General features: G+C 48.5%; 2 protein-coding genes across 2 annotated transcripts; one reads left to right on the forward strand and one right to left on the reverse strand.

The window, feature by feature from the left end:
* Positions 1–436: 436 nt before the first annotated feature.
* Positions 437–4,845, reverse strand: LOC131286696 (ras-related protein Rab-30). The gene is made up of 4 exons (XM_058315685.1): positions 4,498–4,845; positions 1,183–1,595; positions 857–1,107; positions 437–786 (listed from the first exon to the last, which is right to left on the reverse strand). Exons 2-4 carry the CDS (start codon positions 1,436–1,438, stop codon positions 589–591), a joined length of 705 nt encoding a protein of 234 aa, XP_058171668.1. The 5' UTR covers positions 1,439–1,595; positions 4,498–4,845; the 3' UTR covers positions 437–588.
* Positions 4,846–5,344: 499 nt separating this feature from the next.
* LOC131289856 (phosphoribosylformylglycinamidine synthase) lies at positions 5,345–11,427 on the forward strand. Its single transcript, XM_058319192.1, has 5 exons — positions 5,345–5,451; positions 6,381–6,891; positions 6,969–7,730; positions 7,849–9,915; positions 10,570–11,427. The coding sequence occupies exons 1-5, from the start codon at positions 5,374–5,376 to the stop codon at positions 11,223–11,225; spliced, it is 4,074 nt and encodes a 1,357-aa protein (XP_058175175.1). The 5' UTR covers positions 5,345–5,373; the 3' UTR covers positions 11,226–11,427.
* The last annotated feature ends 2,047 nt before the right edge of the window (positions 11,428–13,474 follow it).

Below are 13,474 nucleotides of genomic sequence, written 5' to 3' on the forward strand. Positions count from 1 at the left end.
TTAAAGCTCATTATAACGATAGAATATTAATAAAAGTTAATGTACAGTGTTATTGTACAGCGTAGTATTACCCAAACCAGCCAACAAACGTTTCTTTGACCCGTGTTTCGGACAAGCTCGAGAAAACAAAGTGGCGTTGGAAGTGTGCAATGTTTTTGTAAATCCATCCATTCATTCATTCAATTACTTCTAATATTAACACAGGAACATAGTCTAAAATCTTAGCTCTAACCAACGGCTCGAAGGCAACTACAGACCCTCCTCCTCCGGATTCATCGCCTTCAAACCACCCTTCCTCGCCGGTCCGGTGCGTTTTGGTAGAATGATAATTCTCGTTGCATTTGCCTGTCTTTTGCCTACTTTCTCTCGGTTTCTCTTCTGTGGGGCCTGCGTTGTGTCTCGAGGAAAATCCCAAATGATGGACACTCTACTAGGCTTCACTGTTTGCTCTCATCCCCTCAAAGCTTAGATACACGTCTATCTTTTTTCACTTTAAAACATCCAGGAATTGAATTCCCTATTTATATCGTTTCTGGTTTATCCCCTTGTTTTTGGTTTTGATTAACTTCGAGTGCGCGGGCTTGTCCACTACTGCTGGGTGATGAAGTTACCACTATTGCTGCCAAGGCTCGCCGGTCCGGAGCTGTCCGAGTAGTGGGCGTCACTGTTGCTGGCATGATTCCGATCGCCGACGCTACAGCAGCTCGGATGGTAGATCGTCTTTTGCGAGAGATTCGTCAGGACGCTCGTTTCGCTGCGTAGCGTAAATTCTTTCGTGCGCGCTTGCTGCAAAGAGTAACAGTCGTATGGAATCATTTCTTCGCATCAGTGTTGCAAACGGACCTCCCCCTCTCACCTCTATTAACACGGCGGCAATATCGTAGAACAACCGCTCGACGTTGTCGGCCTGCTTGGCGGACGTCTCGAGGAAATACATACCGTGCTGCTTCGCGAACTCGGCCCCCACATCCTGCGGAATTTCTCGATCGTCCCGGTCCGTCTTGTTCCCAACGAGAATCTTAAGGACCTTCGAGTTGGCGTGCTCCTGAATTTCCCTCAACCAATCCGGCAGACAGTCGAACGTAGGTTGGCAACTGATGTCGTAAACTGCAACACAAGGAACGAATGTAGGGTTCGGGTTTGAAACGAGCCGATGGACTAAGTGCTAATCGTTGATACTACCTAATATTAGGGCGGACGCGGACCGGTAGTAGCTCTGGGTGATGGAACGAAACCGTTCCTGCCCGGCCGTGTCCCAGATCTGTAGCTTTATCTTCTGATTGTCTACCTCGACCGTTTTGATCATAAAGTCTACGCCGATAGTGGCACCCTGGCCGGGTGGGAACAGGCCCTGCGTGAACCTTCGGACCAGGCACGTTTTGCCCACACCTGCGTTCCCCACCAGGACGACCTTGAACAGGAACTTGTAGTCTTCCATTCCTCCGCTGGTGCTGCTGCTTGCTGCTTAATACAATTTGGTGATCACTCACACGGATCTTCCCACGAGATCCTGTTACAATTTTGACCTAGTGGTGACTAGGAGACCGGAAAAGCGTGCACAAATTCCCGATAACCATTCGCTTCAGAAGCAGGTTCTGTAAAGAGAAGGAAACACACGGCTTTGAATGGCGACGAAATCATTCGGACCGAAGTAGCCCGTTCGTTATTTTAGACGTGTTGAAAAGTGAATCTTTTTTTCATTTTCAAGCAGACTGCGGGAACTTCACGATGTGTACGAAAAAAAACTGGCATAGTAAATCGTAAAATTGCGCGCACACGGGACACGCGCGCACGCCTAAAGAAGCTCGTGCCATCGCAACTGACCGCAATTTCTTGCGCGGTGGCCATTGCGTGGCTTACATGGTTTTAGTGTGCTTGTTGTTGTTGTTGCTGCGTGCCGTCTTCGATGGACAACGAACCCCCTTCCCGAGCACCGGAGAAGGGGTTCAACGAATCGAAGGAACCTTAAAACAAAAAGAAAAACTCTTCCCGCAATAAACACCCCGCGGCCTACTAAATCAGTCCAATCAGTGAAGTGTTTCGGTGTTTCCTTTCGGTCTTTAAGACTTTCGATTTTTCGCCTCCAATATGCTTTTGCACCAAGTCCACACGAACAAAATGGCGATAGTTCAATGGTTAGTGGTTTTACTTTAAACGTGCGAGTTTAGTGGCAGCAAAGCCATTTAATGCTGCCCAGTTTTCGTTTGTAGGCCACCACCGTTCGTAATTGAACATCGGTGCAGTTGCATCTGCGGAGGTGCGTTTCTCACGTGCTGCACCGCTTGTTGTTAGTTAGTTATACTTTCTGGTTTTCCCACCTCTGCCTTGGTACCATTTTTCTTTCGCCATTGGTTTCGTTTTCGTTGTGGATGTACATTTTTTATGAAGGCGTTTTTCTTTTTCTTTACAATTTTTTTGGCTTGGTTTATGTGCACTTTTCTATTATTTTCCTTCAATGCTTTTGTTCCATGCAATCATACCGGAGCGTTAGCATTTTCCATGAGAGTGCTGCACCTCGCATTTCAGACGTTGTTTTCTCTCCTGTCCTTGTCCTTGAGGGGTGTTGCTCGCCGTTGACTAGCAAAATCGGGCCCGGCCATTAGTTGAACGATGTGAAGGGTGAGCCGGCGGGGCGGGTTTGTTATTTTAGTATATTTTTTTTAAACGCCATACGAACACACACGTGGGTTTGTGTGCCTGCGTGTTGATGCCGTCTCTAGCAGCGCATGACTCCGTTGAAGGATCCACCATGACTCATCCGGATACAAAAGGAGAGCGCAGCGAACTGTTAAACTTTGCAGACACCTTCGGAAGTTATGCACAATAACTCAGTGGAAATAACAATCCCACTGGCGCGCACCTTAATGTTTCAACATCATGTTAGAGATACCGTCGCGGTTTTGTTTTTGGCACTCTTGTTCCAATCACTATCGCGTTATTTTTTCTTATCAAACGATATCCACCATTCGATTGCGTTCAAGTCGCTCTTATCACAGTTTATAATTTTGATATTTTTTACCTATCTTTTCACAGACTGAAATTCACTCGCTGGACTACAAATTCAGTCACAATTTCGTCATGTTAAAGCGGCACAATGTGGAGCAGCAAAAACTTAGTCCCCAGGGGATGCAGTTGACACGGATGACACCAACACAGTATACACACTATTGCCGGAGCATTCCGATGAACGATCCGCCACGCTTCAATGGCCACCAAAATCAACCCCACGTTTCGTTCACTCCACTCTCGCAATATCAATCAATTTAATTGAACGCGTCGCTCAGCATTCGTGGGGTCGATTTTGTTTTACTTCACAAACTCTGCAGGAGTGGAGTAGTAGACCAACGCTGTGCCCCCTACTCACGTAACACAATGCGCAGGTAATCCGCCTCGGTGGCACACTGGGGTCCTCTTCTTCGGGACAAGATAAGGGGCCGTTTATTAATTAGGTCCTTTTGTGTTGCTGCTCTAGCTCGCAATTTGTATCCTTAATAGTGTTTCCTTCGCGCCGGTCCAGATATTCCTGCCAAATATGGATGCGGGACGGGGAACTGGTCTCGACCAATTAGAAACGAGGCGTAGGAAGTTGTTTTTTGGCCCGATGATGGTGGCTAGTTCTTGGGTGAGTTGGTTTTATTTTATTTTTGCGTAAAACGAGGCCATCCCCAGCGAGTAAACCGGTTGGTTTTGACCATCACCGACAATTTTACCACAGCGGACTGCCGTCATCGTCGTCGTGCTTGAGAGGTGATACAATTCCACACCGTTAATCACATTTCGTGCTCGCGGATCCGCCGCGGCAAGCGAGGGGTCATCCGCTGTGATGCGTTCCGCTGGTTAAACCCTCCGGCGTCAGCTTTCCTCCAGGCACCACCGAAGCTTTGGCTAGCAAAACGCAAACTGCGAGGCAAAAACTTGGGGGGTTGAGGATTTAATAAATTCAACACACTTCTTTCCGCCGTCCTTCCCCCGTCGTTTCTCCGGTGATCTCATAGGCCAGCTGTTCGGACACTACTGGCCCTGACCGTACAGTGGAAACAACGAGGGATTGGATTTCCGTTTGCTTCTTCCGTTGCCCTGCTTTTTATCCGGTTTCTTTGACATTCATTTTTATTTTGGCCTTCTTCGGGTACCTGGTGTAGGCGTACGGGGTGGCCCCCTCGATGTTGACCGCGATGAGTAAGCATCGAGCAAAGCGTAATTTAACCGTTTACCTTCTTTTTGGGTACTGTTTTTTTTCCTTTGCCCCCTGGGTCCTTACATAGCCAGTATATGTTTTTATGCTTCGCTTGTGAAGACTGCTTCGACAAACAAGCAACCAGAACAGCTGGGCCCCGAGGTGCGCAACGTGCTGTGCACCACTAGGTCACAGCGTTATTGCATTTTACCCTCATCAACGATGCAACTAGGTTGCGGATTGCAATGCACGATGGAACAGCAGAGGAGAGATTGCACTTGTCTCGAATCCTCCACACTCATTCCCAGCGGCCGTCTTACCATTCGTTTATCCGCTGCAACTCTCCGACAAACGTTCCATCTGGGTGGATGTAAACGGCAGTAGGGATGAGTTGAATATTTACTGATGCTGGTGATAACTGCCTCCTAGAGATGCAAGTACGATTGCAAATATTCCTTCAAGGTTTCACCACCGACGATGCACAATGCAAACTGATTGTCGTACTCGAAATGCACTTGCAGCTTCTTGGGAGACGGATGAAAAGATGTCCGCTGGAGATTACGCTTTGAGCTCTTTCCTTTGGCCAAAGTTTTTATTCACAACATTACGGATTATAGTGTCAGTTGGTCCACCACAGCGGAGATACTTTCATCGAGGAAAATGCACTTTTAGAATCAATACACAACTCGCGACGGGAGCGACAACATCTCACTTCGAACGCTATTTGCAAACTGACGGGGGATGTGGTTTTCTGACAATCAAAATATTTACTTTTTCACCAAGGTTCCTCGTACAAAGTTGAAAGAATGGCTTAAATAACTATTTTGTTAATAACTTATTAGTCTTTGAACCGATATTAACGAATGATCCCTCAAACGAACGGTCTATTAAAGACACACAACTTTGTCGCAAGTAGTTACTATATTTTGACCATCTTTTCTAGTTTCCACGTTTGACCAAGGTTACTGGATACTAACGGTTTATATTCAATTTTATACCGGTTGGCAAACCGATTCATGAAATGTGAAATATTTCATAAAAATTTGAAACATTTCGTATGGTATTGTGTTCGCTTCGGGGTTTGTTGTAGCATTACATTTCGAGTTGCGACACGAACACTCCTGATCTATCAGCGAAACCCGCGCCGAACCAGAATTTAATTCGATCGCGATCTCCCCAATCAGTGCGCTCTAACCATGGCGATCGTTCGGTACTATTCTGCTGGAGCCTTTTCCTCGGCGAAGACGGCGGCTATTCTTGAGTCGCTGAAGGAGGTTAGTAAAACACAAAATCAATTATTAAAGTGGTTATCCAAATCCCTGAGCATACTATTTGTGCAAACAATAGATCAAAGTGCAGGATAAAGTAGTGCGATCTTCCTGTTCTTAAATTGAATTAAGCAGTTGTGGAATTGGATTGATGAAAAAAGTGCCGCATAAGAATAGCAGAGCACATTGATTGACGACCTTCCTCGAGCGTCTCAAAGAAGCATAAATCCGGTTTCTTGGAGATGTGCTTCGCATGTTTGTGTGCGAGCGTGTGCACGTGTTGGCGTACAAAAAAGGTTTTTGTTTTCGCTTTCAATAATCAGCTGTTTTTGGCTCAAGATGATAGAAACGTGTTTTAAGTGGTAACATGTTTTTGTCTTATAATTTGTTTTTAATTTATAAAATGTTTCAAACTCTACCGAGCAAAATAATACTCCATTTGCGGGTTTGATTTGTAATTACTTTTAATTTGCATGCTTTTTCCAATCGAATGCTCATCTCGCCGAACCGAATGAATATTATTTCTTTCGTTGGCAACAACAAGCAAAACAGATCAATCCCGTATAACATAATCTTATTTGTTGCACGGTTAGTGGATTGCGTAGGAACAGGATCTGATTGTTTTTGTAACTTTCAATGCGAAGTAATAACAACAAACAGATCAGACGATCCCAGGCAAAACTGTGTCAGTAACAGAGAAAGCATCAAATCGAGGTTGTTGCTCAGCAACGATCGCATACTCTCCTGACGCTTATCGATCCGGGTCTACGCGATCCCCGTGGTCGTAGTTAAGATGACGTCCGATGGTTAGTCGCTCAAAGCTGATAAGCCCTTAAGAGGGAGAGTTGTTTACACAAATTACAAATAGCATTGCGTTACCCCCCTTTTTTGTAAACGGCCTTCATGTTTTAATTAGTTTTTTTCACCTTCCCTAGGTAAACTCATCAGTACAATCGCTGCAGACAGAGAAATGTTTCTACGTGCAGAACAACCGATACGAGCAACTGCCGGCCGATGTGGACCGCAAGCTTCAGTCGATCCTCAAAGAGGTGGATGCTGTAGATCAGTTAACTGGCAAGTCAACGCTCGTGGCCGGTCCGACACAGGTGACGATCGAGATTGGTCCACGGTTTAACTTTTCCACCGCAAGCAGCACAAACAGTGTTAGCATTTGCCATAACCTCGGGTTGGAGTTTGTTGAACGTATCGAAGTGGCCACGCGGTACCTGATCGGACTGAATGCGACCGTTGGAACGAACGAATCGACCATCGTTTCCTCGCTGCTGGGAGTGCTGCACGATCCGATGACGCAGTGTCAGTACACGGAGCGAAATGTGCCGGTGAACGATTTTTACGAGACAATTTCGCATGCAAAGGAGGAGTGGCACTTTGTGCCAATGCTCGAAAAAGGCCGAAAGGCTTTGGAAGAAATCAACGTTAAAAATGGTAAGCTGACATTGTGATGTTACAGTACACGTAGAATCGAACTTTTCCTCAGCTAACACGTGGACGGTCAATTTCAGGACTCGCGTTCGATGAGTGGGACCTCGAGTACTACACCAACCTGTTCGTGAACGTGCTGAAGCGCAATCCGACCAACGTGGAGCTGTTCGATTGCGCCCAGTGCAACAGCGAGCACTCGCGCCATTGGTTCTTCAAGGGCAAAATTTCGGTCGACGGCAAACCGAAGGCCCAATCGCTGATCGAGATGATCTGCGACACGCAGCGCTACACGAACCCAAACAACACGGTCAAGTTTAGCGACAACAGCAGTGCGATCCAGGGTTACGAGCACCGGGCGCTCCGTGCTTCAAGCTTCGACGGTCCGGGGAAGTTCGTGGAACGAACCGTACGCTCGGATTTGATTTTTACCGCCGAAACACACAACATGCCAACGGCCGTTTCGCCGTTCAGTGGCGCAACGACTGGCACCGGCGGTCGGTTGCGGGATGTGCAGAGTATTGGTCGTGGTGGGCTACCGATTGCCGGTACGGCCGGGTACTGCGTGGGAATGTTGAACATACCGGGGTATAAGCTACCATACGAAACCGAGGAAGACTACCCAGGATCGTTCGCGCGCCCACTGAAGGTACTGATTGAGGCGAGCGACGGTGCTTCGGACTACGGTAACAAGTTCGGGGAGCCAGTCATCTGTGGGTTTGCCATTTCGTACGGCACGGTGCAGTCCGATGGTCGGCGAAAGGAGTACGTGAAACCGATCATGTTCAGCGGCGGTGTGGGGACGATGGATTCAGATCTGGTGGACAAAAAGGACCCCAAGAAAGGTAATTGTTTAGGGAGAGTATTTTTAACAAATTTTTAACTAGTTTGTTTATTGCTGTTTACATAAAGTTTAGACTAGTTCAGTTCAACATATGCTTACTTTAATTTACTCTCTTTCAGGAATGTTGCTGGCAAAAATCGGAGGTCCCGTTTACCGTATCGGTGTCGGTGGTGGTGCAGCTAGTTCGGTTGACGTGCAGGGCGACAGTACGAACACGGAGCTAGACTTTAACGCCGTTCAGCGAGGCGATGCGGAGATGGAGAACAAGCTGAACCGTGTCGTGCGGGCTTGTATCGAACTTGGAGAGCACAATCCGATTCTCGCGATCCACGATCAGGGCGCTGGCGGTAATTGTAACGTGCTGAAGGAGCTGGTCGAACCGGGCTGTGCCGGTGCCGTTATCTTCTCCAAGGCGTTCCAGCTAGGCGATCCAACAATTTCCACCCTGGAGCTGTGGGGTGCCGAGTATCAGGAGAACAACGCCGTCCTGATCGACGCCGGCAGTCGTGAGCTGCTGCAGCGGATCTGTGACCGTGAACGCTGCCCCGTATCGTTCGTGGGCAAGGTCACGGGAACGGGCTACGTTACCCTTGTCGAGCGGGAGTTCGATGAGACCGCGGACAAGCTGGCGGATCGTTCGAAGTGTACCGAGGAGCTTGCGCATGTTCCGTTCGATATGCATCTCGATCACGTGCTCGGAAAGATGCCCCAGAAGGAGTTCAAACTGGCACGTCTCGACGAGCGGGTGGATGAATTCAAACCCGCGCCGGGTGAAGTGCGTCTACCGGAGGCACTTGGACTCGTCCTGTCGGCGGCAACGGTTGGCAGCAAGCGCTACCTAACTAACAAGGTGGATCGTTCCGTCACGGGTTTGATTGCGCAGCAGCAATGCGTTGGACCACTGCATACGCCTCTGGCCGACTTTGGGCTCGTCGCCGTGTCGCACTTTGCGCGGGAAGGTATCGCAACGTCGATCGGTGCCCAACCCATCAAGGGACTGGTCGATCCAGCGAAGGCCGCCCGGATGACGGTGGCCGAGGCACTCTCGAATCTAGTGTTTGTCGCCATCAGCGAGTTGGCGGACGTGAAGTGCTCGGGTAACTGGATGTGGGCCGCGAAGGTACCGGGTGAAGGAGCCAAGTTGGTAGACGCGTGCGAAGCAATGTGTGCCCTTATGAGCCAGCTGCGTATTGCCATCGATGGGGGTAAGGATTCGCTCTCGATGGCGGCCCGCGTGCACTGCGAAACGGTGGTGAGTCCGGGTACGCTCGTCGTCTCGACGTACGCCCCGTGTCCTGATGTCACGGTGAAGGTCACGCCCGATCTGAAGGCTGCCTCACTCGGACGGGACACGACGCTGCTGTACGTGGCGATCGAAGGGCTTCAGTTCCGGCTGGGTGGCTCAGTGTTGGCGCAGTGCTACGGTAAGCTGGGTGGCGACTGTCCGGACATTACCAACGCCGAGTGTCTCAAGAATGCGTTCAATGTAACGCAGGAGCTGTTGCGCAAGGGCTTGCTGCTTTCGGGTCACGATTGTAGCGACGGTGGGTTGGTCACGTGCGTGCTAGAGATGGCGTTTGCCGGCCTCAGTGGTGTGGAACTGAATCTCGAGCAACTGCTCCCGAAGGGCAGCACGGCCGAGGTCGACGTACTGCGAGTTCTGTTCGCCGAGGAATGTGGTTGGGTGCTGGAGGTTCAGCAGACGCATGCCGACGGGGTGCTGAGTGCCTTCCGTCGGGCTTCCGTGCCGTGCTTCGCCATCGGCAGGGGCATCGGTGTGGGTGACCTTCATTCGAGCAGCTCCGTGACGGTGCGAGCGGGAGCGAAAAAGATCCTCCTTCAGGACAGTCTGTTCAATCTGTTCAACCGCTGGGAATCGATCAGCTTCGAAATTGAGAAGCTGCAGAAAGCGAAAGCAAGTGCCATCGAGGAGTACACGGGCATTGAGCGTCGCACTGGACCGCGATACGTGTCCAAGCTGAATCCGGACACGGTGTACGCGGATCTGAAGCTGAACGCCTCCACCGGGCCGCGTGTTGCTTTGATCCGAGAGGAAGGAACGAACGGTGACCGGGAGATGGCTGCCGCTCTCTTCACGGCCGGCTTCGAGGTGCACGATGTAGTGATGAACGATTTGCTCCAAGGACGCACCACGCTGGATCGATACCGGGGCATCGTATTTCCTGGTAAGTTCAAATTTAGTACACACTTCTATGAACTGAAGGTAATGCGTTTTTGAAGAGAAACGTATCGGTAATAGACGTACAATATCATTTTCGTCACTAGCTCAATTTGATGTTACGATTGATTTCAAATATTTTATTGGAACATAAACTTTAACACTAAGACCATGATAGAAATGTGCATCAACAACCCAAAAACGCCAAAAGACACTAATCAAATATACTAAAATGAAGCCGTTTACAGATCAGAAAAATATTCAAAAATGACAAAATTATAGCGTGTTGAAAAAGAAAGTTTCTTCAGTGGATCTTTGGATTTTAAGAAAGACTTTTTTATATTTTCATAAAATATTCAGCCACTTCCGGGATATTAAAAACAAAAATTGCGTTGGGGTCCAAATCATCGCTAATTAAATTCTAGTGTTAAACACGTAGGGAAACGTAGTGGACATAGAATATTGTTTTCCGTATAATAACACTAACTGAAATTGAATTTAAGATTAATTCCGAATAATACCAAATTTTCAATGGTTCCAAGCATAACAAACTTATTTATATTGGAACAAACTTAAAGATATATGTTACATGTTGTTCCTTTATGGGCTGAAATGGTTTTGCTTGTGAGCATATAATTAACCATGACGTTCTCTTCCGCAGGTGGATTTAGCTACGCAGACACGCTCGGGTCGGCCAAAGGTTGGGCAGCTTGCATCCAGTACAACGGTACGATCGCGCCCCAGTTCGAGCACTTCCGCCAGCGTACGGACACTTTCTCGCTCGGCGTCTGCAACGGCTGCCAGCTGATGGGACTGATCGGTTGGGTCGAGACGGGTTTGCAACCGGCAACCACCGCGAAGGACACCGTTCCAGAGATCGTACTGGTTGGTAACCGGTCGGAGAAGTTCGAATCACGTTGGGTAACGCTACGGATCCCGGCGAGTAAATCGCTGATGCTACGCCGGCTGGCGGGAAGCGTACTCGGCTGCTGGGTTGCTCACGGTGAAGGTCGCTTTGCGTTCCGGAGCGACGCCACCCGGGACCGGCTAGCGGTGGAGCAGTGCGTCACGATGCAGTACGTGGACGATGCGGGCAATCCGACCGAGGGCTACCCAATGAACCCGAACGGTAGTCCGCTCGGTATTGCCGGTGTCTGCTCGCCCGATGGACGCCACCTGGCCATCATGCCGCACCCGGAGCGTTGCGTGCAGATGTGGCAGTGGCCTTATGTGACGGCTGATTTCCCGCTCCGAAACGCGTCGCCCTGGATGTCGATGTTCTACGAGGCCTACTTGTGGTGTGTGGGCAAGCAGTAACAACAACGAAAAGCGTCCGAAAAGCGACAATGCTTTTTAATCAGCATAATTTCATAGCTGCGTAATTATCCTTTTTACTTTATTTTGTTTCTTTTTCTTGCTCATTCTCTTAATGTAATCTAATGCTTAAGATACTTTCCTAATAAAGCGTCAAGCTCATGGCTTAAGGAAAAGGGAATTGTGGTACCTTTCTCACGCCTAATGTCGCCTATATGCGAGTACAACAGGCCGTAAACGGCTTCTCCTTAAAAGTAAGCACGATAAGCCTATGAAAGCCATAGAAATAAACGTCTTTCGAGTTAATCACAATTTATAGAGCCCATCCACACTTCAGCATCAGCTCTAAGGAGCGACGCACATCAAGCAGAAGAAAGCAAAAGAAAAGGGGAAAGAGATCCCGTTTTCATCCTGGTCGTAATGAAGCCTACCTATTAAATGAGGCAAACAGGTATTCCGTGAATTAAATTCAAACCCTCCTCCCTCCCCGAACGACCGGGTTTCCTGCGAGGTGAACGCACAACGCGAGGTAGGCGGCCGGAAAACTCTCGAAAAAGGTTCCCCAAACAAGAAAACGTGTACAATCAATCCGGTGTGTGGCAAGAGAGAGAACTTGAGAAGGATCTTAAAACTCAACCGCAAACTGAGGAAAAGTACCGGTCGAGTAGCATTAAAACGGGAGCCCACATTATTGGAGTATGTTTAAGGTTAGGTTACGCTTTCCGCCGTCCGTCCCCAAGGCCTTCGGTTCGCCCACGTATCCTCGAATCGTATGCGTGCTCCGCTTCGATACCGATGAAAAGATAGACCCCAAGGGGACGGAGATAAGATAATTAGCTACACTTGAGGTGTGTACGACGCGTTGAGAAGCGCGTTTATTTTAAGGCCGTGAACACGTCCCTTCACTTCGGTACGCTTTGCCCGATTTCATCTCCGACATCCCTTTTGGTGTACTCCCGGCGTTCCGCAACCTCACGCACTGTGCGTCCCACATTCCGGGTATTGAAGGGCGAAATAAATAAGCATCTTTACCGTCGGCATCGCGTGGCGTTATCTCGGGCATCGTTTCATTTGCGAATCCTTACAAAATAATCTTTCTCCGCTTCAGTGTTGCTTTCGGATGGCACGTTACGCGTGCGTTTCTTTCGTTGGTAGCAACTCACGTAAAGATTGTTACATTTTTCCGACAATCGCCTGGAAGAAGCTTTCACGCTTAGGATGTCAGCGAACCACAATTATTCCGGCTGAATCCAGGTGGCCAGGTGTCTCTGGATGCCTTCCGGTGGAGCGTTTGTTGCGCTGGCGACGGGGCTGGTTGCGGCTTGTGTCGAAGAAAAGCGCGACGGAACGAGCGAAGGAAAATGTTTAAATTCCCTTATTCGTGCCAGAGTCTGCTGGTGGAGGCAGATGTAGTAGAGTATGGCAGGGCAAGTGCGCGCATTTCAAATTTAAATACAGTAGACTCTCAATCATCTGCGGGAAAGGGGGGCCGGAAAATAATACAAAGCTCAATAGACAATACCAAACAACAGGTTGCAAAAACAAAAAGAAACTAGGAGAGATAAAGAACGTGGATGTAAGAAAAGTGGGGAACTTTGAGTTATGATTTTCACAATCTTCAAGTATCGATACGAGTGTTCGATTATTTAAAAAAGCAATGGCAATCGATAATCCTACCACTGAAGATCGGGAGTCTACTGTATAAAGTGGTAGTTAATAATAAGTTGGAGAGAATTACAGAGAAATATCTTAACTGATGGGGATGTAACTTAGGAATTTAAAAGCTATTTGGTGAAAGGGCTATTTAGCTTTTATGTGTGAAACAAACAAAGTGCGCTTTCTTACCCCATAGTACTCTAAATTAGTTTCAATTCGATGGCACCCATTTGCGATTCCCGCATTTTCCTGCTACACGCACGCACCAAAATGGATTCACATTTCATCGAATCGACTTCCAGGAAACCGACTGAACATTCCAAGGGCGAACCAAGAGCCTCTAGCCTCCATCATCAGCATCATCATTATCATCGTCATCTATTGGCCCTGCCATTGAATAGGCCGGATAGGTGCGAGAATCTGCCCGTTGTTGACGGACGGTTGGTTTTCCACCGAAACACAGCTCCTGGGCGTCTGGGAAATGTTGGCGAAAAATTCCGACGAAAACCTAACCTCAACACGCGCAACGCATCACATCCGCGCTTGTTGCGGCGTGGTAGAGGGTACCAAAATAAGGAAGGCACCCTTTGCCAACC

This window comes from Anopheles ziemanni, chromosome 3 (assembly GCF_943734765.1).
Source record: "Anopheles ziemanni chromosome 3, idAnoZiCoDA_A2_x.2, whole genome shotgun sequence".
Taxonomy (NCBI): Eukaryota; Metazoa; Arthropoda; class Insecta; order Diptera; family Culicidae; genus Anopheles; species Anopheles ziemanni.